Source organism: Mus caroli, unplaced genomic scaffold (genome assembly GCF_978045245.1).
Source record: "Mus caroli unplaced genomic scaffold, Mus_caroli_1 scaffold_19, whole genome shotgun sequence".
NCBI classification, from domain to species: domain Eukaryota; kingdom Metazoa; phylum Chordata; class Mammalia; order Rodentia; family Muridae; genus Mus; species Mus caroli.
In genome coordinates, this window is record NW_028227274.1 from 78,205,352 (window position 1) to 78,231,350 (window position 25,999).

General features: G+C 48.9%; 1 protein-coding gene across 2 annotated transcripts in view; it reads left to right on the top strand.

Moving 5' to 3' along the window:
* The first annotated feature begins 4,168 nt into the window (after positions 1-4,168).
* Positions 4,169-25,999, top strand: part of Pard6g (par-6 family cell polarity regulator gamma) — a 71,873-nt gene continuing 50,042 nt past the window's right edge. For both annotated transcript variants that reach the window (XM_029472238.2, XM_021150743.2), the window contains exon 1: positions 4,169-4,385. In XM_029472238.2, coding sequence (XP_029328098.1) covers positions 4,314-4,385 — 72 coding nt within the window. In that variant the 5' untranslated portion in view covers positions 4,169-4,313. The remainder of the gene's footprint in view (positions 4,386-25,999) is intronic.

A 25,999-nucleotide genomic window follows, 5' to 3' on the forward strand; every position in this document is an offset into this window, starting at 1 on the left:
AAGTAGCAGGGATCTGAGTGAGGGTCAGAAACAACAGCCCTTGGCACAGCTGACATTTTGACTGGGTGGAAGCCCTTTTTATAGGAAGGGCTGCCCCTCTTGGCATCGATAGCTCCTGCAGTCTGTAGCACACCCTGCCTTCCTCACAGTGGATGCTTCTAGACATTGCTGAGTGTCCCATGGCAGAGGAGAGCGCAGGGCAAGGTGGTTTCCTTAAGAATCACTGGGTGTACCCAGGCATCGCCACTCCTGAGATCTCTGGTGGGCTCATCCATGAGCACGCCGGACTTGCCTCTCTCCTATCCAGGCCTCTCTGGGCAGTACCAGCTTTTTCAGTGTAGGCTGCAGTGTGAGTTCCACTACTTGGATAATCTAGTAATTCTCAATAGTTTCCTCTCTGAGCAGATCCTATTATGCTGATAACAGCTCCTTTAGGGGTGTTTTGTTACTTTAAAAGCTGACAAAGTAATCCAGGCTGCCAATCTCCTTTCTCTCTGATAAAATGTTTTGAGCCGCCCCTTACCTTGAAATCTAAGATTTTGAAGTTCTAAGCTATTTCATTTTCAAGGCCACCTAGAGAAGTGGTTCCCAACCTTCCTCATGCTGCGACCCTTTAATACACTTCCTCATATTGTGGTGACCCCCCAACCATACATTTATTTTCATTGCTGCTTCGCTGTAATTTTGGTACTGTTGTGAATCACGGTGTAAATATTTGTGGTTTCTGATGATCTTAGGTAACCCCTGTGAAAAGATCATTCAACTCCCCCCCCCCAAAAAAAGGAGAAACACTGGTCTACCAGCTATATTTGGAATCTCTATTGGAATTTATATCTGTTTACCTGGGGTAGGTTGGTTGGTTGGTTGGTTGGTTGGTTGGTTGGTTGGTTGGTCTGAGACCATCTCACCATATTGCTCAAGCTGGCTTTGAATTTTCAGTCCTCCTGGCTTAACCCCTTATTAACTGGAACTAAGGCATGAGCCACCAAACTCAGTTAGAATTACCAGTTTTGATAGATTCTTTGAAGCTATGACTTGAGGACGATTAGGCCTGTCTATCTCTATTTTCTTTCTCAGTCTTTGACTAAAACCAGTCTACCAGTAAGCATTCAAAGTTTCCTGTGGCCCCATAGATATGTGAAAAAAAACAAAAACAAAAACAAAAACAAAAACAGGCTGCCAGGCCAGGACCTAAAGGGAGTGGCTTGACATTCTAAAGCTTAAAAAGCCTTTCACTGGGGTAGCCTGACTGTGCACAGGAAAATAATTCAGGCATCAGCAGCTTCCTCCTGGGGCTGCCTGTCCCTTAAGCCACAGTCTATGTAGGCAACAGGTGACTGATATCCAAGTGCATCCCCTCTGCAGTGCGGCTGGGCTTGCCAGGTACGCGGGGATCTCCTTTCGTTACAGAGCTGATTCCACAGGTTGTTACTGATGGAACAGGTGAGCACACAGGCCTTAGCCCCTCACTGTGAGTCACAGGATTCACAGAACTGTCTCACTCCCCTCTGGCTGACCCACTGCCAACTAAGGACCACGTGAAGCTTGGCACCTCTTCACCTTCGCTTTCCCAGAGTCTTGAACCTGCTATCTTCCCATCTCCACTCTGAGACAGGATTTCTCTGTGTAGCCCTGGCTGTCCTGAAACTTGTTCTGTAGACCATGCTGGACTCGAACTCACAGAGGTCTGCCTGCCTCTGCCTCCTGGGTAGTGGGATGTAAGGTGTACACCACCACTGCCAAGTCGGAACCTGCTCTTGGACCTTCATCCCTATCCACTCCCCAGAACGATATTCATCATTCCATATTTGAAATGTCTGGCTTACAGCTTGTGTTAGTCAAGGCATGTCTAAAGGACCAGAAGTGATAGAATTAACAAATAAGAACGAACACACACACACACATACACACACACACACACACACACACATGCTTGCACAGCTGTCTCACACTAGAGAAGCCAAGAATCCAGTAGCTGCTCAGTCCACAAGGTTGGATGTCTCAGCAGCCCCAATCTGGCACCGAAGGCCTGGAGGATCCCTAGAGAGCTGCTGGTCTTCGGTCTACATTAGAAACCCGAAGAACTTGGCTCTAGTGTCAGCCAAGTCCGCTGCAGCAACAGCATAGATGGGCATGCCAGTAGAGTGGGGGCAAGCAGGCAGAAAGCAACGGTTTCTTTTTCCATTATCCTTCTCATCTATGTTTCCTCCAGAAGCTGCTGTCCACACGTAGGCTGGGTCTTTCTGCCTCAGATAATCTGACCAAGAGTCAATATTTCTTAAAAAGCCTCAGAAATAAGCGGATTTAGGATTAAGTTCAGCATTTACCACACCCCTCCCAGGAGCGCCAAGACGCTTGTGTTTTGGTTATCCCAGATAGAGTCAAGCTGACAACCAGGATTAACCATCAGGGCGCTCAACCCTTACCGCGATCCTGGGCCTCCCCCCACCCACAGAACAGTCCCTTTGGAGTGAACAGTAAAACAGCAGACCTGTGACTTTTCTAAGGACAAAGGACTGTACCATGTTAGGAATCGACCCTCCAAATAAGACATCATGAAGTCTGGGATCCCATGCCCTATACTGAGTAAAACGGGCATAGAAGTACGTACATACACGTGCAGTCCCAGCACTGTGGAGGTGGGGACAGGAAGATGGGAAGCTGAAGGGCAGCTTCAGTTACCTAGCAAGTTTAAGGCTGGCCTAGGTTATGTAAAGGCCTGTGAGAGAGAAAAGGAGGGAAAGAGAAGGGTAAGGGAGGGGCTCTTGGGGGAGGGGCTTTGGGAGAGGGGCTTTGGGAGAGGGGCTCTTTGGGGAGGGCTTTGGGGGAGGAGCTCTTGGAGGAGGGGCTCTGTGGGAGGGGCTGAGAAAGAAGAGAGAAGTGAGAAGCTTGCTCCTGCTGCTTTTTGACCAGGATTTCCCCGCGTCTTCCCGGCTTACATCACCTATGCCTATCCGGGGTCCTCTGAACAATATGGACTTTCTTCTAAAGGAAGGATTATAACTCTAAACCACAGTGACCACAGGCCCTGGCATTTAACCCTGATCATAACAGAAGAAATACACAGCAAAACTGAATAAAAATTAAAATTTAGGGAATGCAATTTGGCAGTCTGTATTAAAGCTTTAGAGGAGGTGTGTTTTATAGCCTAATAATTCCATTTTAATAGTCAATATCTTTTAAAAGCCTCAGAAATAAGTGAAACCTGGGGTTCAGCATATAATATTAGTATGTATGAAATGCAAACATAGCCAATAAAATAAAACCATTAGAAGTCATACCTTTATTCACATAAGCAATTTAAAGAACATTTTCTAAAAAGAAACAACTGATGAAAACATTCATTATAACCCGGGTAGTGACAAAACAGAATGATCACAATTCTGTAATGTATATTACAATGTACACAAAAAGTAAACATGCCGATTACACAAATGCATGAGACATTTTAAGATAGTTGTTAAAGCCTGTGAGTTTCGTCCTAACTTCTTTACAAACTCCTAAGGAGCCAGGTTCCATCTTGGGTTTTCTCCCCCCTCTTTCTAAGTGCTCTATCTAGTCTTTTATGATATAAGAATCAGTTCTTTCTCCAAACCTATCCTATTTTCTATCAACTGCCTTAGAAAAACCCTCGCTGCTCCTCAAACCCTCCTGCAAGTGTTCCTCTCCCTTAAAAAAAAAAAAAGACAAAACAGGTTTAGTTCTTGTTGTTAATACTACATATTAGTTTTAACTTTAACTATTTCTTTACAATTTGGCATTGGTTTACTATCCTGTCGCTTTCCGTCCTGCCTGTGTGTTAAGAGTTCACTACTTCATGGGCGAGACCACCTACAACCTGGCAACTGAGGCAGGCAGGTGAAGCAGACCTGGAGGGCTTGTTCTCACCATTGCTTCTTAAGAATCTATCGAGAACCCCTTTCCCAGGCGGACCGCTGTAGAGAATGCAAACCGGAGAGTCCAGAAAATGGCCCAGAGCTTCTGCCTTTGGAAAGGCACCAGGTGGGGGCGTGGCGTGGGCGGGTCCTGATGGGGACTGGAGGCGGGGCTCTGGGGGCGGGTCACTGGGGGCGGGGCGAGGGAGGCGGGACTCGGGGGAGGCGTCCCGTAGCTCCTCCCTCGCGCGGCCCCTGGAGTCCCCGCGGCGCGCCGCCAGCCCCGCTCCGGCCCGCCTCACGCCGTGCAGCCGGGCGCCCTAGCGAGCGCGGGCCCGGCGCCGGGCCCGGGCAGACGTTGGGGGGCGTCTCCGCGGAGACTCTCTCTGAGGCCCCTGAGCGGCGAGGGCGAAGGCGAGGCTGAGTGGGGCCGAAATCATGAACCGGAGTTTTCATAAGTCTCAGACCCTACGCTTCTACGACTGCAGCGCTGTGGAAGTCAAGAGCAAGGTAAGTGCCCGAGGCCCACCGGGGCGGTCTGCACTCGGTCCCTTGGCAAATGAATGGGGCACCCCGCGGAGGGAAACTGGAGCGGTGTGGGAGGCGACCGGCGTCGACAACTTTGAGCTTAGGCGCTGCGTGCCTCTGCGCGGGGTCCGTGAGATGTGCTCCGGGACCCCAGCGATCCTCCCTGCTCCCTATGCGAGCACAAAGCCCGGCGGCGGAGGGCCACGGGACAGTCAGTGTAGGCTCTGAACCAGCTCCACGAGAGCTGCTCTTTTGTTCCACGAACTAGAGAAGACCGGGGCGCGCCACACGTTGGAGGGGAGGGCTGTGTTTCCGGGGCGATCTTGGAGCCGGAGACTGCTGGGATTCAGGTCGTGGAGGGGTCTTTGGGAGGCCAGAATCAGGAGGGGGGCCTGGCTGCGCCGCAATTTGGCCTTAAGGAGCAGACTGGCGGTCGGCTCCCAGATCAGGGCCCTGGCTCAGCCTCCTGTTTGGCGCTGGGTACCAGACCCGGAGCCCCAGGCGCCCTTACCCCAAGACCCAGACCCCTTGATCATACCCCTGGCCCAAGTCCAGTCTTCCCGACCCAGCTCTGAACACCCTTGCTACCCAGACATCTTTCCTAGACGCTCCCCCAGCTTAGATCCCCCAGGCTCTTAGGGTTCAGGGACCGATAAACTCCCATTTGGGCGAGCCGCCCCTAGACAAGACCACAATCCGCTACGGGGGCGCGACCAGGGCGCAGACTCAGACCCCCTGGGCGCGCCCGGGCCCCTCCCGCTGCTTGTGCCTAGGCAGAGCGTGCCCGAACTTGCGAGTAGCCGTGCCTGGATAATTGGCTGATAGGATCTGGCGCTTCTCCCCTCTGCGGAGGCAGCTCCTTCGCTGCAAAAGCTTTGGTCTGGGAGGGTCTGCAACGTGGACCCTGCGGTATGGAGAGCTGCTGTTGCTTAGGGTCGGGTGGGAGAAGTCCCTGGAGCCTTTTACTGACTAGGAGATAAGTAGCCTTGTTTCTGTGGTGTTCTGGGTGAAGAAGGGAGAGGTGCCGGGATGGTCCCGATCACCGAGGGTGAGTTCTCCCCAGTGCTTCTTGTGGGCCTACGGCCTGAGATCCATTCATTCGCCTGGTATCTGGGAAGATGATGCTCTCACTAGACTACTGACCAGCCACCAGAGAGTTCTTTAGTGTAAGATTTTCAGGGTCTCTGTAGAGTCCTGAAGATGGGGCAGTCCCCTCAGTAACAGCAGGGTATCTTTGCAGACCCATTGTGGTGAGCTGCAGGGTCTCCACATTTGGGGCATCTTACTTATAATGAGACCCTTCCCTGTTTCCAGATGGTAATTCTATGACTCTCTCCCATCCCCTCTGTTGTCCAGGCGTGCTCACTCAGTTCTGGTGCTCAGTAGCTGTGTGTGACGATGTACATTAACAAATTCAAAATGAGGCCATGGGACATATCTGGAGGAAGTGCCCTCACTGGGCCTTATCCTGCGTTTCTGGGCTGTGGTCCATGCAGGCTTAGGGGAGAATAGGTCACCTACCTTTGTTTCCTGGCATGTTGGCCCAGCTGTCTCCTCCAACTCTGCTCAGTGGAGAAATGCCACTTTGCATCTCTGAGGCTTCAAGCTCAGATGCTGTTTGGAGTGGGGACTTAGGAGAGCCCACGCTGACTTAGACAGCACTGGGGTGGCTGTCACATGCTCTCCACCCCACAGCGTGCCACTCTCATTTGCCTGTCCAGAATGTCCCAAGTGGCTCTTCCTTCCACACCCCTCCTGCTCTCCTCCCACTCGGTAGTTGATGTGTATTACTGTGGAGTCCATCTCTCCAGGCAAGGGCTTTTGTCTGTGCTGGAGGCAGAACTTCCTATCAGCAAGGACTTCACACACCTCGACTGTAGAACTAAATACAGTAACTGTGGTTTTGCTTAGGAAAATGGCAGCCGCAGCTCAGTGCACCCAAGTTTTGTTGGGGATTTGAGGCAACATCTTTTCGTTTCCCTATCTGAGTCGCTTCATCTGTGGGCATCTGCATCGCATCCAGAGAAGGTGCTCACCTCCTGAGGTGAGGGGAAGACATGTTGGGAAGTGCAGGGCACCCACCATCCTCAGCATCCAGTGCCACGGCACAGGGTCTCAGCACTGACTGTGAGTGCTGAATATGGCCACGCGTCTTCTCAGCATTGAGATCATTAATTATCTGCCATGCCAGCCACCTCCTGGGCACACCAGGTGTGTATGCAGAGAACGCAGGTTCTTGGCCTGGTGGCTGCTGCCCGTTTCATGCCCCCTGATGATTCCCTAAAATCGTTAACTCTGGCTCATCATCTCTCGCTCTCCAGAGCCATGTGCACTTTCCATTTCCTGTTTCTGCCTGCCCTTCTCACTCCACCGTGACTTTTGCCTCTCCAACCTGCAGCCGGAAGGGAGACACTGAAGATCCATAGGAAAGCATTTCAGGCTGGAGGACGAAGGGCAAATGCCTAGGCTGCTTTGAAAGCTAGCAAGAGGGCAAGAAGGCCACTGCCGTCAGGGACGGGGGTGTCCTCCTACCTCAACAGTGTCCCAACTCCAGAGGCAAGTCTGTCATGAGGCCCACTCAGTATTGTTTGAGGCTGAAGGCTTCCTTCATGTGTGTGCCTCCCTAAAGAAACTTGAGGCTGGTAGAGGGTAATTCTGTCTGCAGACAGACTTCTCTCAAATGCTGCCTCATGCCTTCTGACGGCGTGTGCTAGTGTGCATACATCACGTTATTGTTTCTAGAACGAGGATCACAAAGACAATATGCAGTCTACTTTCAATCCGTCAATATGTGACAAATGTTTCTTCATGTCATTAACATTTTTAGAGGACTTTTAAAAAATGACTGCATAGTATTACATCTTCTGTCCGATCATAATTAATTTAACCAATATCTTGTTTGACTTTCTGCCTGGTTTTCCCCCCATACTAAACTGTGCTGTGAACCATATTGAAGTATTTATATGAAGCTAATACAGAATATACAACATAAGGCAAATGAAAGTTACTGGTTGTATTAAATCAGTACAGGACTCTATGTATTTAAAAGTACTTGGGATAAAAGACATGCGCATTTTTAAGGCTTTGAATACGTAATTAGTAAGTGTTTAGGCAGGTAAGATGGCTCTGTGGCAAAGGCAATGGCCGAGCAAGCCTGACCTCCTGAGTTCGAACCCTGGAATCCACATAAAGATGGACAGAGAGAACTGACTCCACAAGATTGTTCTCTGATCGCCACACACACACACACACACACACACACTCCATAGCATGCGCACACACATACACACACACACACACACACACACACACACACCATGCACATGCAATAACTTTTAAAAAATGTTCTGAGAAATTGCTTCTGCTATTTTATATATGCTGTTTGGAACCCATTCATTCCCCTCCCCCGTTCCTTTTTCTACTTTAATTTGTATATTTCTTGAGTTGTCAGTGAGCTGGAAACTCGAAGGTACTAGCGTGCTATCTGTCTATCTCTTTTTAGCTCCCCAGTGTTATACTTAATCCTCTTCCCATTCTCTTTGTGTTGGCTTTTGGGAGCTGCTTGTTTACGGATGTGTCCCACCAGAGCAGGCAGGACTGATCTTCCAGGCTCTGAGTGGAATTGGTATCCTTTCCCTCGTATAGCCTAGCTCAGACGTTAACCTGGGCCTCCTGGGAGGGCATGTGTGTGAGTAGCCCCTAGATGGCCTGGCCTGGCTGATCAGGTGCTGGCTAGCAGAGCTGTGCTGTAGACAGCTGGGCATACAATGTCTTCTGTCAGCCTGTCTCCTCTGAGCCCCAAGATCTTATCTCTGGCTGAGTGTATTGGCTGCCATGGCCCTGCAGGGACCCACCCTTCCATCTGGCGTGAGACATTGGGTGGGATGGCAGCTGGGCCTGGCCTCGCTGTTGGATGGCTGAGGACTTGTCTCGTGTGGGCCAGTTGAGAACTGCCTGGACACGGTTTGACTCACCTGTGTGTCAGCTACACCCTTCTGAGATCCTGCCTTGTTGCATCTGTGCACGTATGTGTCTCGACAGGTTCTGGGACTTGATTTGAGAAGTTCTCTTTAGAGGAGGCTCTTGACAGGGACCCAGCTGGGGTGTTAGTTTGGGGAGCATGAATGATGTCACTGCCCCTAAAAGGTTTGACACCTTTTCTGGGTGTGTGGCCAGGGGCTACTATATCTCGATAAGGAGGGAAACTATTGCCTGGAACCTGGGGCCATTCCAGACAGTGGGCTGTGGTTCTCCCAAGTTTAGAGAAAGGGATGGTATCAGAAATTGTGAAATGGAGGCTTTAAAGATCTCAGAAGCTCAAGCATCCGTGAAGTGTGTGTGGATTGATAGAGAGGTATGCCTTGGCTTAACACAGTCTCCTGGTCCTTTAGGGACAACATGAAGGGAGCACGAGGTGACAGCAGCGGAACACACAGGCAGATGTGTCCAGCTGGCTGTTTATGTAACAAATGCACAAACTTACTGGCTCCTCACTTCCTTTGGGGCATAAATCCGGGCCCCAAAAGTGCAGCCCCTCACCTCCCTCCCAGCACACTTCTAAACCATGCTCTAAAGCTGCACTGGACACACTGCGGATGTAAAGCGTGGCGCAGATGAGGTGTTGCCCTCAGTGTGAAGCAGTTAACATCTAACATCCCCAGTACACGTGAGATATATGTGCCAGACACGGTTCCCAGTACACTGAAGTCGCAAGAAAAAATTCAGCAATCCCCATCATAGCCTATAAAATGGGCTTCCCTATCACTTCCACCATACGTAAGGGTCATTGAACCCCTGGGAATGTCTTTGCCCTATCCAGAGTTGAACAGGTTCTGAAACCCAATCAGTGCCATAACAGCCTATGGCCACTAGTGGTGCACTGGCTGGTTTTGTGTGTCAACTTGGCACAAGCTGGAGCTATCTCAGAGAAAGGAGCCTCCCTTGAGGAAGTGCCTCCATGAGATCCAGCTGTAAGGCATTTTCTCAATTAGTGATCAAGGGTGGAGGGCCCATTGTGGGTGGTGCCATCCCTGGGCTACTAGTCTTGGGTTTTATAAGAATGCATACTGAGCAAGCCAGTAAGCAGCATTCCTCCATGGCCCATTCCTCCATGGCCTCTGCATCCACTCCTGCCTCCAGGTTCCTGCCCTGTGTGAGTTCCTGTCCTGATTTCCTTTGGTGATGAACAGTAATGTCGAAGTGTAAGGTGAATAAACCCTTTCCTTCCCAACTTGCTTCTTGGTGATGATGTTTGTACAGGAAAAGAACCCCTGACTAAGACAAGTGGGGAAGGCTCATGGCTCATGGCTCTTAGTGACTGTTAAGTCATGGAATCCAGACCAGGACACAGACACCACATCCCAGTGTCCCCAGTTAGTCTCCCTGGTTCTCCAGGTCTGGAGCTCATGGGAGCAACTGAGGCTGTGTTTTTTAGTTGTTCTCTTTTCCTTGAATTGTGGAAGATTCTTGATGCATGTCCTCAAAGGAACCCCTCTATTCAGTAGCTGGTTATAGAATTCTGGCCCTTGAGCTGAAGAGATGGTTCAGACATTAAAGGCTAAGCTCACAACCAAAAATATAAAAGGCTGATCCTGCCCGCCATCCATCCAATCATTTGATCATGGGGTTTTGCTCTTCTTACTGGGCAACTACTGTGTGTCAAGTGTGGAGCCCGTGTTTTATACAAAGACAAAAAGCAGACACTGTGTCCACTATTTTCAGTGGAGAGCAGGTTTTGAAGATGTAACACGGAGTATGTATGTGGGGTATGGGAGGTCTTTCATCCTATTATTTGAAGTGTTCACAATCCCCAACCTCACATGTATGTGAAGCCAGAGGTCAGCAGCCCAACTGTCTTATCCAACCGCAGGGTCAGTCGCTATGTTTATCCTCTGAGGATGCCCTCTTTGCAACTCTGGGGGTTCTCTGTACCAGTCCCCAGGTTGTATCTTGTAGGAGATGCAACAGCTGTCTGTTGGGCTCTAGTCTTTTCCTTGTTTGGAGTTCTTTTATCCTCCCATCTCAAGCACATCAAGTTGAACATTCTAGAAGACCAGCCCAGAAAGTTACTGGCATTTCTCAATTGTGATTCAGCATCAACCTGGGAGGTTTTGCATATGGTACATACCCAGTAAGTGCTTGCTGACTGAGATGGGAAGCAAATGGATTTTCCTTATGGCGATGACTTTAGCAATGGTTTGTGGCACTGCTTTAGAAAATACCTACTTTCTAAAGGTGGCAAATACATGATTCAGGACGATCTCTCTGCCAAAGAGTAGCCCTCCCGTGCCTGGGAAGAAAACTGATGCTGATCCAATGGGGCAGGAGGAGAAGAGCAGCTAAACTAAACTTGGAAGATTACAAATACATCGCTGCTACTCCTGCTGCTGGTATTTCCAGGTTTCCACGTGGGTAGAACTGGGTCTCCGAGATTCAGCCTGACCCACGGCCCCATAGCAGATCTAGTCACCCAGTGCACCAGGCCCAGCCCTTGGAGATGAGAGGAGCCCTGCTCCTCCCTGCAGCTGGTGTATTGGCAGTCATTGTGGCTGTTTCCTCCTGACTTCTCCTTTCTTAGGCCTTTAGTTCTGACAGTTAGGTTGGGTCCCACCCCAACCCACCTCAACACCCCATCAGCAGATAGAATGGAGTGAAGTGTTTTACTTGGGCGAGGGGAAAGCTTGCTTTATATACCAACAAAATTGAAAACCATCCTCTGTGCAACATCTCATCGTGGTGTGCAGACCTCCTACATCCGTGTGTGGACAACCAACATTTGTGTGTAGACCACCCATATCCATGTGTGGACCACCTACATCTGCCATGTGTAGACCACCTACATCCATGTGTGGACAACCAACATCCATGTGTGGACCACTTGTATCTATGTGTGGACCACCTACATCCACGTGTGGACCTACCTCCAGGTTGTCACTTGTCTGCTACCCCGACCCATTCAGTGACCCTCCAGCAAACCAAGGCAGTGCGTACTGCCAGTGCTTAGTTCCATGCAGTGTGGTCTGGGTTAGGGACAGGGTCCTCCAGATGTGTAAAATGGCAGTGCTGGGTGTATGCCCGTGGATTTTGCTTCTTTTCAGGTTTTTATCTGAAGTGCCACCGTTCTGCAGTTCTGAGGAACTGAATGACAGCTCATCAGATATTTGTGGATAAACCAAAGTAAATCAAGAAAAAAAATCTACTTTTGCAGAGTTCTGGGGAGGAAAAGACTCTTGCAATGCCTCAGCGTGGCTGAGTGATGGCTTCTGCTCTTGAATGTCTTGGCCTTTCACTGGTTATGGCACTAGCTCATTCAGAGACTCTTGTGATGGACGGGGTGTTGTGGCTGAAGGTGGCAAGAGATGAGTGAGGGTCAGCCTGTGCCACATACAGCAGATCATGAGCCATCTCTATGGTATTTGTTCTTCGTGTGAGAGGAAAATTGGAGCATCTTCCTTTGAGAATGGAAGTAGTACGCGTGGAACAAAGCCTCATGCTTGGTAGGCCAGAGAAACCACAGAGCCAAAATGTTGCACTCTGCCTTCACTATGGAGAACAGGGGCGGTCTCCCTGGGCCTCTCCTCATTCATACACACTTGAGGGTATTGAGGCTCCGTGTCTTCTCAGTACATCAAAGCACCATAGGGTTTCTCTGCTCCTCTTCAGAGTCCTGGCTGTTGAGTAAACACATCTGTTTCTTCATCTTATCATCATGGCGTGCTTGTCAAAGCTAAATTTGACCCAGATCCATGAGGACAGACCTCCCTCTCTGCCTCTCAGACTGAGTCGACGAGGCAAAGGCACAAGGCCCAGGAAACCTCTCCCCAGATGGCTTTTTTGAGAGGAACGTGCGATCCCATAGAAAGACCCTCAGAGGCGCTATCATGGAAGAGACATTTGAGGTCTGTGTGTGGTATTGTTTTTAGGTGGTCAGCTGTTGTAGAGGAATTTATCAGTGAAAGTGATGTTAGTGTCCTGTTCTCCAGGGCTCAGGGGCCTAAGCCACCTCCGGATCGCCAGTGTTCTGAAATAGCAGGGTGTTGCTATGGACAAACAAACCTCTCTGCCTGCAGGGTGGGCCTTTGCAGGGCAGAGGAGATGCACCTGCTCATGACACCACCCCAAGGCTGTCAGGGCCATTATTAACAGAGATGAGAAAGGAGAGAGAGAGACAACACAGTTTCTCCCCGAGGCTGAACCTGAGAAGTTGATGCTGAATGTTGGAGCCTGCTGGAGTCACCTCACATGCTCAGCTTGGTCTAAAAACTCTACACATGTGCTCCTTTTGTTGGAGATGGGAATATTTGCTAGGAGGTGACCCTACTGAGTCTGAGCAGGCAGTTGCCTGACCTACTCTCTCCTAGGGTTTTGATCTTATTGGCAGAGGGGGAGACGGAACTGGACAGGACCTAGAGGTGTCTTTTCCAACCCAGGCAGTCGTCACAACCTGGCCCCAAATTAGCACCTATTGTTTAGTGGATATGACCTGCTCTAGGGACATGATCGAGCCTGTGGGAGAAGCTGTCACACAGACACACATCATAAGCAAAGTCTAGGTACGGTGGCACCTACTCACCAGCTTGAATGAGTTTGGTGGTTATAGGCTTGGCATACATTCTGTTGATGTTCACAGCACCTTAAAGAGCACTGTCTTACCTCTGTGGCCACGAGGACCCTGAGGCTCATCAAGAGAACTCCTGACAAAACTATTAAGCCCTGGGTGTTCAAGTCCAGAACTTGAGTTGCAACATCACCCTGGACCATCCAGTTCCATGATCCACGACTCCACTTCCTGGGAAACACACAACACCTGCCTGCTGAGGTCAGTATCCACCCACCTCCCTCCCTGCTGTCTCCCGGACGTGTGCTCAGGGCTGGGCTGCTTCCTAAATGGCCTCCTGTATCCTGTGAGGTTCCCATTCCTCAGCAGCCTGAGCCTTTGATCCCGCCTGTTAACACAGCATGGGTGCTTCAGCCCTGTGTGCAGTGTGTCTGGCGGATGCAGGGAGCACAGCCCAGGAGTACAGTCTTGGCGCATCACCCATTTCCTTTAGCAGTACTACAGCAGGCTCTCTGCAAAAGTATTACTGTAAGAATTCCTGGGCTCTCCAGACCTTGGCACAGTCAGGTCACTTAGCAGAGGCCCATTGAATCACACAGCTAAGAGGAGAGGCTAGTACCCACCCAAAGCGGCAAGCTTCAGTCTCTCACGGTATCATCATCATCACCACCACCACCACCACCATCATCATCATCTTTTTTTTTTTAATCTACACAAGTATGCTATCACTGACACACCAGAAGAGGGCATCAGATCCCAGTACAGATGGTTGTGAGCCACCATGTGGGTGCTGGGAATTGAACTCAGCATCTCTAGAAGAGCAGTCAGTGCTCTTAACCGCTAAGCCATCTCTCCATCCCTCTCATGGTATTATTTAAAAAGCAAACCTAAAGAGCATGGTTCGGTTTTGAAAAAAATGTCCCTGAAGAATTGCCACTTTATAGCAATGGAAGGAACAAACGTAATAACTAAGCCAGGGTATTCCTCAGAAGTTAGGAGTTGACACTCAGCTGATGCAGAGCCCTGTCTAGCCCGGAGTACAAGCATCCACGGATAGTCTTTCCCGGATGTCCAGAAGTTTGCAGGTTTGGTTCATGAGGAGGGCTGACCACCCGGTGAGAGCCTTGAGGTGCCATACACCCTCCCGGGCCTGCAGACTGCGAGCCACTGCAGGGACATTGCTCTCCTCCCACACTGTGAGCACCCCAAGCCTTCCTTTTGAATTCTCACAAGACCCTATGAAGAGCAGCTGTTCACCGCTGCTTACCAAGGAGGCTAAGACCCAGAGGCATGCAGCGTACTGCCCAGTGTTGTGAAGCTGGTTCAGGGGGCAGAGCTGGGAGCTGGTGTAGCCTTGAGCATGGTGCTTTCTTCCAACTTGACTCTGTTGTCTGTACCTGTGCCGTGTGAGTCACCAGGACCAGCTGGCATCCCCTGTGCAGCTCCCAGCCTGCAAACTGCCTGACTCTTCGACATTTCATAAGCATGGGTCAGACGGTTTCCTCTGTAACTAGGCTTCTCGCTGTGGGTTTACAGTCCAGGAAAGTCCCGTGGAGGTGGAGACAGATGAGCGGCTCCATTTGCCACCCCACCTACCTAGAGTCTGTCTCTGCCCAGCTACCAAGCAGCCTAGCTCCTCCCTGGCAGCCCCTCTTAGCCATGCCAGTCCATTGCTTCAGGCCTCCCTTCCCCTTCTAGTCCTCCTTGTCTCTGATGTCCTATTACAGTTGTCTCAATCGCTCTTGTAAGCCGGCCTCAGTTTCTTCATTACGAGCCTTACTACTGAGCAGGCCAGTGAACCCCACCAGCTCAGCAGCTCTCATCCTTTCTGATGCTCAGTTCCTCGTGCTGAAGTGACCCTCGGCTATAAGACCAATTCACTGCTACTTCATAACTGTTATTCTGCTACTGTTAGGAATTATAATATAAATATCTGATATGCAGGCCATCTGATAGGCAATCCCTGAGAGGTCAAGACCTACAGATTGAGAACCACTGCCCTAGCTCTTGCTCTCCTGGTCTGTAAAATGGGTCAGTGATATCTCTCTGCCATGGTGATACCTCTCTGCCGTGTAGACTTGCTCTGTGTGTAGCCAGATATCTTGCTCTATACCTGTCTGTGTGTAGACTTGCTGTCAGGATTGAAGAGTATACATAGGCTGCCTGACAGTGACTTTTTCATCTCTGTCATGCTTGTTTGTCCCTGGTCTTCATCCCTGCCCTGCCTACATTGGGTCCCCAGTGCAAAGTGTGTGAGCCAGGGTGCAGGCCTTCCCTCAGAGGTGCGTGGCTTCCCAGTGAGAGTTCTTGGCCCAGAAGTCACCCTGGGCAGTGTCATGCACCTGGTGGTGCTGGTCCAGGCAGTAAAGCAGGTGTGACAGTTGTGCCATCATCACCCTGGGTGGCAGTGGGAGGACAAGGCACAGGAAAGGACCAAGCACCACCCTGTCTGACTCACAGACTTGTGTCCTGATTCAAAGTTGTGGCCCAGTGTGCCACTTGGAGCATCACCTGTGGTATATCTATTATCTCCCGACTAACTATTAGCTCCCTACTATCTATCTGCCTATGTATCATCTATCATTTCCCTAATATATATGATATATAATATATTATATATGATATATACATATCATATATTACATATACATATATACATATATTTTATATATCATATATATATATATATATATCCCATCTATCATCTTTTCATCATCTATCATCTTCTATCTATTTGTCATCTGTCCATCCATCCGTCTCACCCCCACCCCATTCAAGTTGGAATATATGATTGACTATGATCCAGGTTCTCTCTCTCTCTCTCTCCCTAACAAATCCTCCTCTGGCCATGTCTCTAACTCTCCAACACAAGTCTTGGCCATAACCTGGGTGGACCCATCATTGGCCCTGCCTGACTTCTTCCTCTGGAGTTAGGTTGTTGTGAAGCTAGGGCCCACCTCCATGAATAGTGTGGACATTAGAGACATGTAGAGGTCTCCACTTGTGCCCCTGATGGCCTTCCTGTCCTTTCCCTATGGTACCTGGCACAGGGCAGAGCACCGTGTGTCAGACCCACGCTGCCCTTCGGTCTGGACCATAGATGAAGTGTGTATTCCCCCATCTCCTTACCTAATGACTTACTTGCTTCACACGCCCGATTTAAATTAAGGCCTGGCTTCTCAGTCCCTTCCCTGGCATTTCTCGGTCTGTAATTACGTGCTGCGTGTGTGACTGCTGACTGATTTCCTGCCGGTCAGCAAACCTTCAGCCACGTGAAGGCAGGTTGTTCATTCAGCACCATATGCTCACCCTAGCCCAGGGCCAGCCCTAGCAGGCCTTACTTGAAATTTTCTTGAATGAACAAATACTGAAATGTAGACCCTAACCGAGAATGGCTGTTGACAGCCCTAGTTGGCAGTCTTGAGAGTATAGCTGAGGATTGGGGATACAGCTGAGGAGACTGAATTGCATAGGTTGCATGACATGTACTAAAACCTGGGTTTGTTCTCAGCACCACTGAAACCAGGCATGCAACATGCCTGCAGGTGGAAGCAGGAGGATTAACTGTTGAGGGCTATCCTTGGTTACAAAGCAAGGCCAGCCTGGGGTATGTGACATTCTGTCTCAAAAATAAAGAATAAAAAGGAGATGTTCCTTTGTTTTGACTCTTCAAAGCCACATTGCTCCCTGATGATGCTGTGTGTTCAAGATGTCTGTGTATTCTAAAACCGTGGGACCAGCAGGCCAACTTCCCTGATGTGCTGGACTTCTCCCTCAGCAATCCTTACCAGGCTTTGTTCCTTTGTTGTTTTTGGTCCAAATATTTTTGACCTCATCGGACTCACAGGGCAAATTCACCACTGAGTTCTATTTTTCTCACACATTGTAAAGAAGTCTCTGGATTCTTGAACCATTTTTAAAACATTACTTCTTTTTTGACTTCCTCTGGTATTTCTGTTTGTGGATATGGCCGATCTGGTCTACTGTACGTTTGCTCATTTACTGGTTCCGTTTTTCATTGCTGTAAGTATTTTGGTGTATGTTATTTGTGGGAATACCCAGAGGCTTCTGGTTGCCTGAGTCTGTCCTCATTTGCAGGGCCCTATAGCAGAGCATCTACACAAGGCAGAGCTGACAAGGGTGGGTCTCGCCAAGAGAGGCCTGGGGGGAAGAGGGTTGTAGAGCAGGGCCTTGCACAGCTCAGCCCTACAGGGTGGATCCTTGCAGGAGCAGGCCTTGTAGGGTTGGGGCCGAAGCAGCCTCCGGAGTTGCAGGACAGATTTTATTAAGTCTATAGAGTTATTCTTGTGTAGAAAGATGGGAGAGCTTTCCACTCACAATAAGCCTTCTAGTTCAAGACAGTGATTCGAACCTCTGTTCTGTTCTTGGCTGGGAGCAGAATGAGGACCCTCTGGGTTTGGAAGGAGTCTGAACGTACATGTCTCGGTAAAGCCAGGTGTCCACACTACTTTGAGGTCCAGAGTGGTTGGCACATTCAGGCCCTCTCTCCTCTCTCAATTGCCTTGCATTCCCCTGTGCTTCTGAGCCGTCCTGGCCTGCTGGGAGTCCCTCTGTGTGGTGCCTGAAGTCCTTAGATCCAGGTGGTTGAATCTAGGTAGAGTTTAGTTTCTAGGCACTGAATGCTGGAGAAGGAGGAGGCCCTTTCCTGGTTTCTCCAGGCCTGGTTGCACGTGGCCTTTCCTACACCTGCCTACTGTAGAGCCCTCCTTGGCTACCTCAGCTCCGCCATCTTATTCCTCTGGTACTTTGTTGAGTCTACAAGTAAGCAAGTGCCATGCCAGCCTGATCAACATACCCCCTGCACCATGGCTGGGAACAGAGATACAAGGAGAATAAGTTCAGTTGAAGAAAACCTATCTAGAACTCTCTGAGGTAGATCCCACCTCTGGGGTGGGAGAGAGGGGATGAAACCAGCCCTTCAGGCTCCAGGGAGCCAGAAAGACTGTCTGTCTACAAGCCAGCAGCACTTCGGATATCTTAGGCAATCTGGACATTGTGAGCTACACCCTGTCCCAGACGAGAGAAACATCTGGGGCTGTGGTTCACGGGTACAGTCTGCTGAGACCAAAGCTAAGGCTACTGGGAAATGGGGGCTGAAGAGCAGGCCACAGGCTGGGAAGTAGAGCCTCCTTCCTAGAGAAACAGCTGTGGAGACCTAGGAGCCAGAGCTATCCCAGGCGGAGCCAGCGTCACGGGGCTGACCAACACAAGGGCTCCATCCCGTGTGACCCCGAAGGCCATAGAGCCCACCCACTTCTGTGTTTCCTATGATTCTCACTGCCTAACTCGCTGCAGAGTCGGCTCTTTTCTGTTTCTTGCTGCCCACCTTCTATAGGATACAGATTTCCTGAGGGCAGGCAGGCAGGCAGGCATCTCCTCTCTGGGCCCTCTCATGTCCTAAGTGTGTAGGATAGCATCTGGGCACAAAGGTGCCCTGAGACTTTTCAGTGGGTAAATGAAAGTAGGCCTACTCAATGCATCATTGTTCCTTACTTGACCCTCAGTTAATGTCCTGTTCGCTGCTACTGCATACTAAGCCCTTTAGTGGTTAAAGTGGGGACCATGTTCTTGTAGGACTCTGAAGCACAGCAAGAGGAAACTCCTACTTATATACAGTGAGTGAGCTCCTACTTATAGTTTGACGTTTAAATAAAGAAAAGGGCATCCCCCCAAAGGACATCCCGTGACAGTGTCCTGGCCCTTCCTCAGCCAGGATAGCTCAGTGGTCCCTGCGCTGCCCTTTGATGAAACATCCTCAGGTGCTCTCTTCCTGGGGTCTACTGAGGATGGAACTGTGGTGGAGGCCTCAGTGTTCTCCAGAGCGTTCCTGCCTACAACACGGGTATGATACAGGCCACAGTTCAGGGTTAACCGGGGCCCCCACTTGAGTTAGCCACAGTGATTGGTTCACTCTCTTTCCTTCTTGGGTAATTCTTGGAAGCAGAGCCCCGCCCCGTTTTCATGTTAGTACCCAGTGCCTCCAGGCCCCCAGGAGATACAGCTGTCACTTGGCCATGGCTCTTTTTCTTGAAGTTGCAGCTACTCTTTGAAACATTGCCTCCTTGGTTTGGCCAGCATGTTGGCCAGCATGTGACTTCAGCAGGGTAGAGGATTTGGGAAATATATATGCCCCCAGCGGGGCTAGAGGAACCCACTGCCTGTGAGGAACGTGGACCTGTTCCACGACTTTCTCATCCCATCTTGCTTCATGACCTCCTAAGCCAGTGGCAGTGTACAGGCTTCTGCAGACTCTGTGGCTTAAAGCTCTTTAGTAGGCTTAACTCATTAGTTCAGTGGCGAGTTAGGCAATCCCTGCTACTTCCTAATATAGATTAACTTTTTCAAGTGTGTGACTGCTTGGATTTGGGAGATGGACTGTTCCCTGAGCCAGTGCTGGCTGGTATAGATACCCAGATCTTCAGAAGCTTTCACTAGTCAGTCAGTATGAGACAGATGGTGTCCTGTTCTGTCACTGCCTTAGGATGCCAGCAACTAAGTAAAAATAACCCCTTTCAAGTTGGAGGGCATCTGTAAGTTGGGGTATCTCCTCCATAACACCAGGCCAAAATGTAAATATTCACAATGTAGCAATTTAATGAGCAAACTGGATGTTCCCCACCCCCACCCCCATGGATAGATCGCTTGCTACTGTTGTTTGGAGAAGAAGGCGGGGTGAGATGGCACCTGCCTTAAGCCCAAGATTCCAGAGGTGGGGAGGCAAGTTCAAGACCAGCCAGGACGGCATAGCAAGACCTCGCTGAGGGGAAGGCGGGCCTGCTGTTCACATGAGTTTCCTCTTCTTCTCATAAAATCTTTTGAAGACCACATCAAAGCTGGAATCGCTGATTGCTTGGAGAGGAGGACATGAGTGGCGGGGGAATCCTGAATCCCTTCTGAGTTCAGAACTATGTGGTTGTATCCCTACTTAAACCACATGCTATGTGATCTTTATTTTAAAGAGGCGTGCTTGTTAGACATGGCTGGGAGAGGCATTCTTGCCATATCCATTGGGCATTCTCTATGGCATGTGATGTCTTCATCAGTTATTCATCTGTGGGATCCTTGAGAGCCAGCCTAGACTGAGGTTGCTCCAGCAGGAACACCCTAGGCTCAGGCACATATGAATCATGTGGTCTCTGGGATGTGCCTGGGGGGGCAGCACCAGACACACCAACTATCCTTCCTCTGAAGGTGTCTTGAATGAAACTGGTTTCTGTCGGTTTACCCAAAACTACTATGCTTGTAACGTGTGTGGTCCACGTCTCTGGCCAGTGCTGAGACAAGCAGTGATTTAACTTGGGTGCAGAAGGGGAAAGAATATTTCTCAAAAGCAGAATGTTTTGGATGACAAAGGATGACAGGCAGTCAGAAACGTGTGCATTTCAGTTTTTATTCTGCCTTTTCGTGAAATCCGATCGAAAGGGAAATGATCTCTCGAATAACTCAGATCCCGGCAGAGAGTGACGGATCAAGGGTAAGTCTTTCCACTGCTTGAGTCTGTTGCCCACCTCCATAGAGGAAATGGCACATCTCCCGATGACAACCAGAGAGCAGAGGTGCCATATTTGTATCTCTTATCCCTAGAGAGCTCTTTGGAACAGACAAGGCATGGGTCTTCTACAAAACGATGGAGTTGGTAGAAGACCCTCCTTCTGTGATGTCAGAGGACCCGGTAGGCTCAGGCCCAAGGCTCAGTAGGGAGACAGCGGCATGGTTAACATTTAAGATGATGATAATGAAGAATGGTGCCGATGCCAGTTCTCATTTCTCTGACCCTAGAAGGAAGATGCTGTTAGGGCTCAGCTCAGGGTGGTAGCCAGGCTTACCAGAGACTTCACAACACTTCACAGCAAAGACACGCAGTTGACCGGGGGATGGGGGGCGGGGGGCAGTATCTAGCCAGAGGTGCTCTTTGTTCAGCAAGAAGTGTTTTTGCTTATTCTTACTGGTTTTAAACAAGTGCGTGAGAATACAGACGCCTGCAGAGGCCAGAGGCATTGGGTCCTCCTGGAGCTACACAGATGCTTATGAGCTGCCAAGCTCAGGTCCTCTGGAAGGGCAAACATGATGCTCTTGGACTCTGAGCCATCTCTCCAGCCTCTTCACCAAAACATTTTTTTAGTGAAAAAAAGTATCTGGCCGGGCATGGTGGCTCACACCTTTAATCCCAGCACTCAGGAAGCAGAGGCAGGTGGATTTCTGAGTTTGAGGCCAGCCTGGTCTACAGAGTGAGTGCCAGGACAGCCAGGGCTATACAGAGAAACCCTGTGTCAAAAAAAACAAAACAAAAACCAAAAAACAAAAATCAAAAAAAAAAAAAAAAGGATCTGCATGAGTTTGATATGAAGTCTGGGGACCATGTGTTAATAATTGCCTTTTATCAAGTGTTAAAATACTTGAGAAACAACTTCAAAAGAGAAGCGGTTTATTTTGGCTTGCAGTTTCGGAGGATGCAGTCCCTGCTTGGCCAGCTCAGGACCTGTGGCAGGCAGAGCATCATGGCAAAAGGATGGGGCAAGGCAGAGTTGCTCACTTTACGGCTGCTAAGAAGCAGAGACAACAGGAAGAGGAAGCCCGTAGGACAGAATAAACCCTACGAAGGAACACTCTCAATGATTGGTTTCTCCTAGGAGGCCCATGATTGGTTCTATCAGACCTCTTGTGAGCCAGTCATCTTTAAAAGCCCCATCAACTGACACCCAGCTCTAGAACTTAAGAACCTTAAGGGGCCATTTTAAGATTGGTTTCTAAACTGCTCTGTGTTCTGTAGTAAGAGAAATGCATGGACTGTTGGCTACCAGTGGCCACAATGAAATGCTTCAGCAAGAAGAACAAAGAGTCAAGAATTAAAGGCCCCACTTCCAGCCAGCCTAGAAGCAAGTTACTCTGTGGCCTTGGGCGAGTCTCTCACTCTCTCTGAACCATCAGTGTACTGGGGTTGTAAGGGGGTCTCCTGGGAGGTGAGAGGCTTGCAGTTTAATCAATGCCATAATGGTAGCTGAGCAGACTTGAGTTCTGCCAGTCTCACAGCACACTGGGTTCAACTCTCTGCTGACTGTAAGACCCCCCTATGAAGAAGACTCCAGAGCCATCCAAGCTCTGAATTAAACGTGCATCTGCATGGAGGTTCAACTCTGCTGACTGTAAGACCCCCCTATGAAGAAGACTCCAGAGCCATCCAAGCTCTGAATTAAACGTGCATCTGCATGGAGGTTCAACTCTGCTGACTGTAAGACCCCCCTATGAAGAAGACTCCAGAGCCATCCAAGCTCTGAATTAAACGTGCATCTGCATGGAGGTTCAACTCTGCTGACTGTAAGACCCCCCTATGAAGAAGACTCCAGAGCCATCCAAGCTCTGAATTAAACGTGCATCTGCATGGAGGTTCAACTCTGCTGACTGTAAGACCCCCATATGAAGAAGACTCCAGAGCCATCCAAGCTCTGAATTAAACGTGCATCTGCATGGAGACACATATGGTAGGTTCACATATCCCTTGAAGTATTAAGAAAAAATAAAGTCACGATACTGTCTTTTAACTTGAGAAGTTAGGAATCACAGTAGCCATGGTGATACATGTCGAATAATGAAAGTGATGCCCAGAGCCCTCTGACTCCAGAAACACCAGTTGTATAAATTCAGTTTCTGAATTAGAGAACAGAGGAACTTCTGCAGTTCGGGGTCAGGGTGGAGACAGGAGTGAGAGGGAAAAGGCAGGTTCCACCCTGCTCAGAGCACCTGTCCTCCGACCTCCTTCCCATTCAAACTGGAAAAGCTGGCCCTGCCAGCTCAGCTGGCCCGAGCCTCACAGCCCATACCTCCTTCCAAAGGCCCAGAAGTCCTAGAGCCTGACCTCCCCTGATCCCTTACCTGTTCATGTCCTCTGGATTGTGTGCTGGCAAATGCGAGACCCCAGTGTCCCGGGCCTTCCTGTTTGCTGAAGCAGAGCCCAAGCCTCCATGTGCAGCACCTGTCCAGGGCCTCCCTACAGACTTCCCTGTTTTTAATCATGGCTTCCAATGAGCGCTTCCGACTAGCTGTTTCACAAACATAATCTTGAAGGTGCGCTCTTTTTAAATAACAGCTGTAGACACTATAATTAATAGGAAATGAAATTCACACCTATAAATTGTAAAATTCGGTGGTTTTTAATATAGTCTCAGAGTTGTACAGTCATTACCATGATCTCATTTTAGAACATTTTCTTCACCCAGACAAAACCCCTAATGACCATACCCACTAACCACTCTCTTAATGTTTTTTCTTCCCTTCAGCTCACAACATCATTTCTATATTACAGTTTGCCTATTCTAGACATAACGTATAAGTAGAATGTGTAATAATCTGCCTTTCAGGTCTTTTGCTTTTCCTTTTAGGTTAATATTTTCAAGGTCCTTCATTGTTTTAGCATGGATCGATGCTCCATTCATTGAGTACTGAACAAGTCTGGGTATAGTATAATAAGCCTGTACCCTGCTTCCTTTGCCCTGTTGGACAGCTGGACACTTGCATTGTTTCATTTTGAAAACAATGTTGCTATAAGCATTGTATTTGTTTTGTTGCTCTTTGCATGGGCGTACTTATCCATCTCTTTGATTGAATGCTTAGTGGTGACATGGTCCTTTATATAGCAACTCTGTTCAACACTTTAAGGATCTGCCAAACTGCCAACCGTTTAAATGTTATCAAAAATGTACGAGGCTCTATACTCCTCTACAGTCACACTGGTGCGCTTTTAGCGTTTTTATCACGGCCATCCAAAGAGATTTGAAATGGTAACTTATTATTTGGAGTTCCCTCACTATCTGAGGCAAATCACTTAGAACGAGAAAGAAGGTGTATTTCAGCTTGTGATTCTGGAAGTTTCTGGTCCAGAGTCATGTTCTGAGCCTGTCGTGAGGCAGCAGATAAAGGCAGGAGCACGATGGCAGAGTAAACCACTGACTTCAAGAGCCACCTCTCAGCAGACTGTCCACCTCTTTGCAAGCTCGAGTGAACCTTTGCAAGGTGCCCTTCAGAGCCATAGTCGTGACTTGATAAAGACTTTTCTAAGGTTGGCGTTGGTTAATAAAGAGACAGGGCAGGCAGTTAAGGAGAGATGTTGAGGAAAGGATGGACGTGTGCATTCCAGAGGGCTCTTGGGCTTGAGAAAGCTGCCCGGTGCTTCTGATCCACATCTCCTCAGGGACTAGCCATGCTGAGCGCCGTCTGCTTAGGTGTTAATTGGCCATCTGTGCATCTTCTTTGGCGAAATGTCTACGCGTTTGTTCATCTTTGTTGTTGATGTGGTGGTGGTGGTGGTGAATGTCTTTCTGTTGTTGAGTTACATCGTTTTGTTTTGTTTGAGACAGGCGTTTTCTATGTGGCACTGGCCTGGAGCTTTCTAGGTAGACCAGGCTGGCTTTGAACTCATAGGGCTCTATGTGCCACGCACTACCCTGCCAAGTGCATGAGCCCGACTATCTGGCAGCCTATTGCTGAGCTTTTAAAGTTCCTTATATAATCCTGATGCAATTTCCCCACCAGGCGTTTAATTTGCAGGTATTTCCCCATTCTGTAAATAACCTTTCCACTTTCTTGATAGTATCTTCCAATGCACAAAACTTTTAAATTTTAATGAAATCCAGTTTGCCTAATGTTTTCTTTTGATGTCTATGCCATGGGTATCATATCTAAGTAATAATTGTCTAGCCCAAATAATTAAAATTTTAATCCTGTGTATATTAAGAGTTTTTGAAATACCAGCTCTCAGGTTTACTCTGTGATCCAGTCAGAACCTTTTTTTTTTTGGGGGGGGGGGGGAGTCAGGGTTCTTTGTGTAGCCCTGGCTGTCCTAGAAATAGCTCAAACTCACAAAGATCCACCTACCTCCTGAGTCCTGGAATTAAAGGCATGAGCAATCACCGTCAGCCCTGAATCAGTCTTCCTGTGAGGTGTAATCTAGGAGTCTGTTGTTCTCATATAGGTATGCGGTTATCCCAACACTAGTTGTTGAAGAGTTCGTTTCTTCTCTCAGAGGATTGTCTCGATATTCTTAACGGAGATCAGCTGGCCACAAATCATGTTTTATTCCATGTATTCGTGTTGATTCTATTCCATTGATCATATATGTGTTAGTCAGACTATGGGTCATAGTGATAAAAGGCCTGCATGAGGAGCTGAAGGAGAGGAGGTTCACTTTAGTGCAGCACTTCAGTCCATCATGGGTACAGAGCCCATGGCAGGGCAGAGCGGTTCACACTGTAGTGCCAAAAGCGAGAGTTCATGCCTGTTCTGGTGGACTCTTTATTCCTATTGTGTCTGATCCCCAGCTCTTGGGATGGTACCATTCACACCAAGGCAGGCCTTCCCCTCTTAGTTACATGAGTCTGGACACGCCCGGAAATGTGCTTTAGCAATCTCCCAGGTCAATGGTTCGCAACCTTGAAACCTGTAGGTGGCAACCCATTTGGGGGTCAAATGACCCTTTTACTGGGGTCAGAGATCAGATATATATATTTACATGTATATAGATATTTACATTATGATTCATAACAGTAGCAAAATTACAGTTATGAAATAGCAATGAAAATAATTTTATGGTTTGTGGGGGTTACCACAGCATGAGGAACTTCATTAAAGGGCCACAGCATTAGGAAGGTAGAGAACCCACTGTCTCAGGTACTTCTCAATCCAATCCAATTGACAGGATTGTCGTCACAGTGTATCACCACCAGGCTAGGAAATTTGAAATTAGGAAGTGTGAGTCCTACAGTTCTTCTTTTCAGGCCTGATTCTGCTGGACATTTTGTGTCCTCCACATGTCCAGGTACTTTTAGGGCCAGCTTGGCAGTTACCCTCCCAAAGGCAGCTGATTTTTATGGGGGTTCCTTTGAATCCGTAGAGCAACTTGGGGAGCATTTCCATTCTAAGGACAAGTTCTGAAATCCATGAGCATAGAATGCCTTCACCCATTTGTATCTTCTTTAATTTTTCAACAGTATTCGGAGTTTTCATGTCTTTTGTTTACTTTATTCCT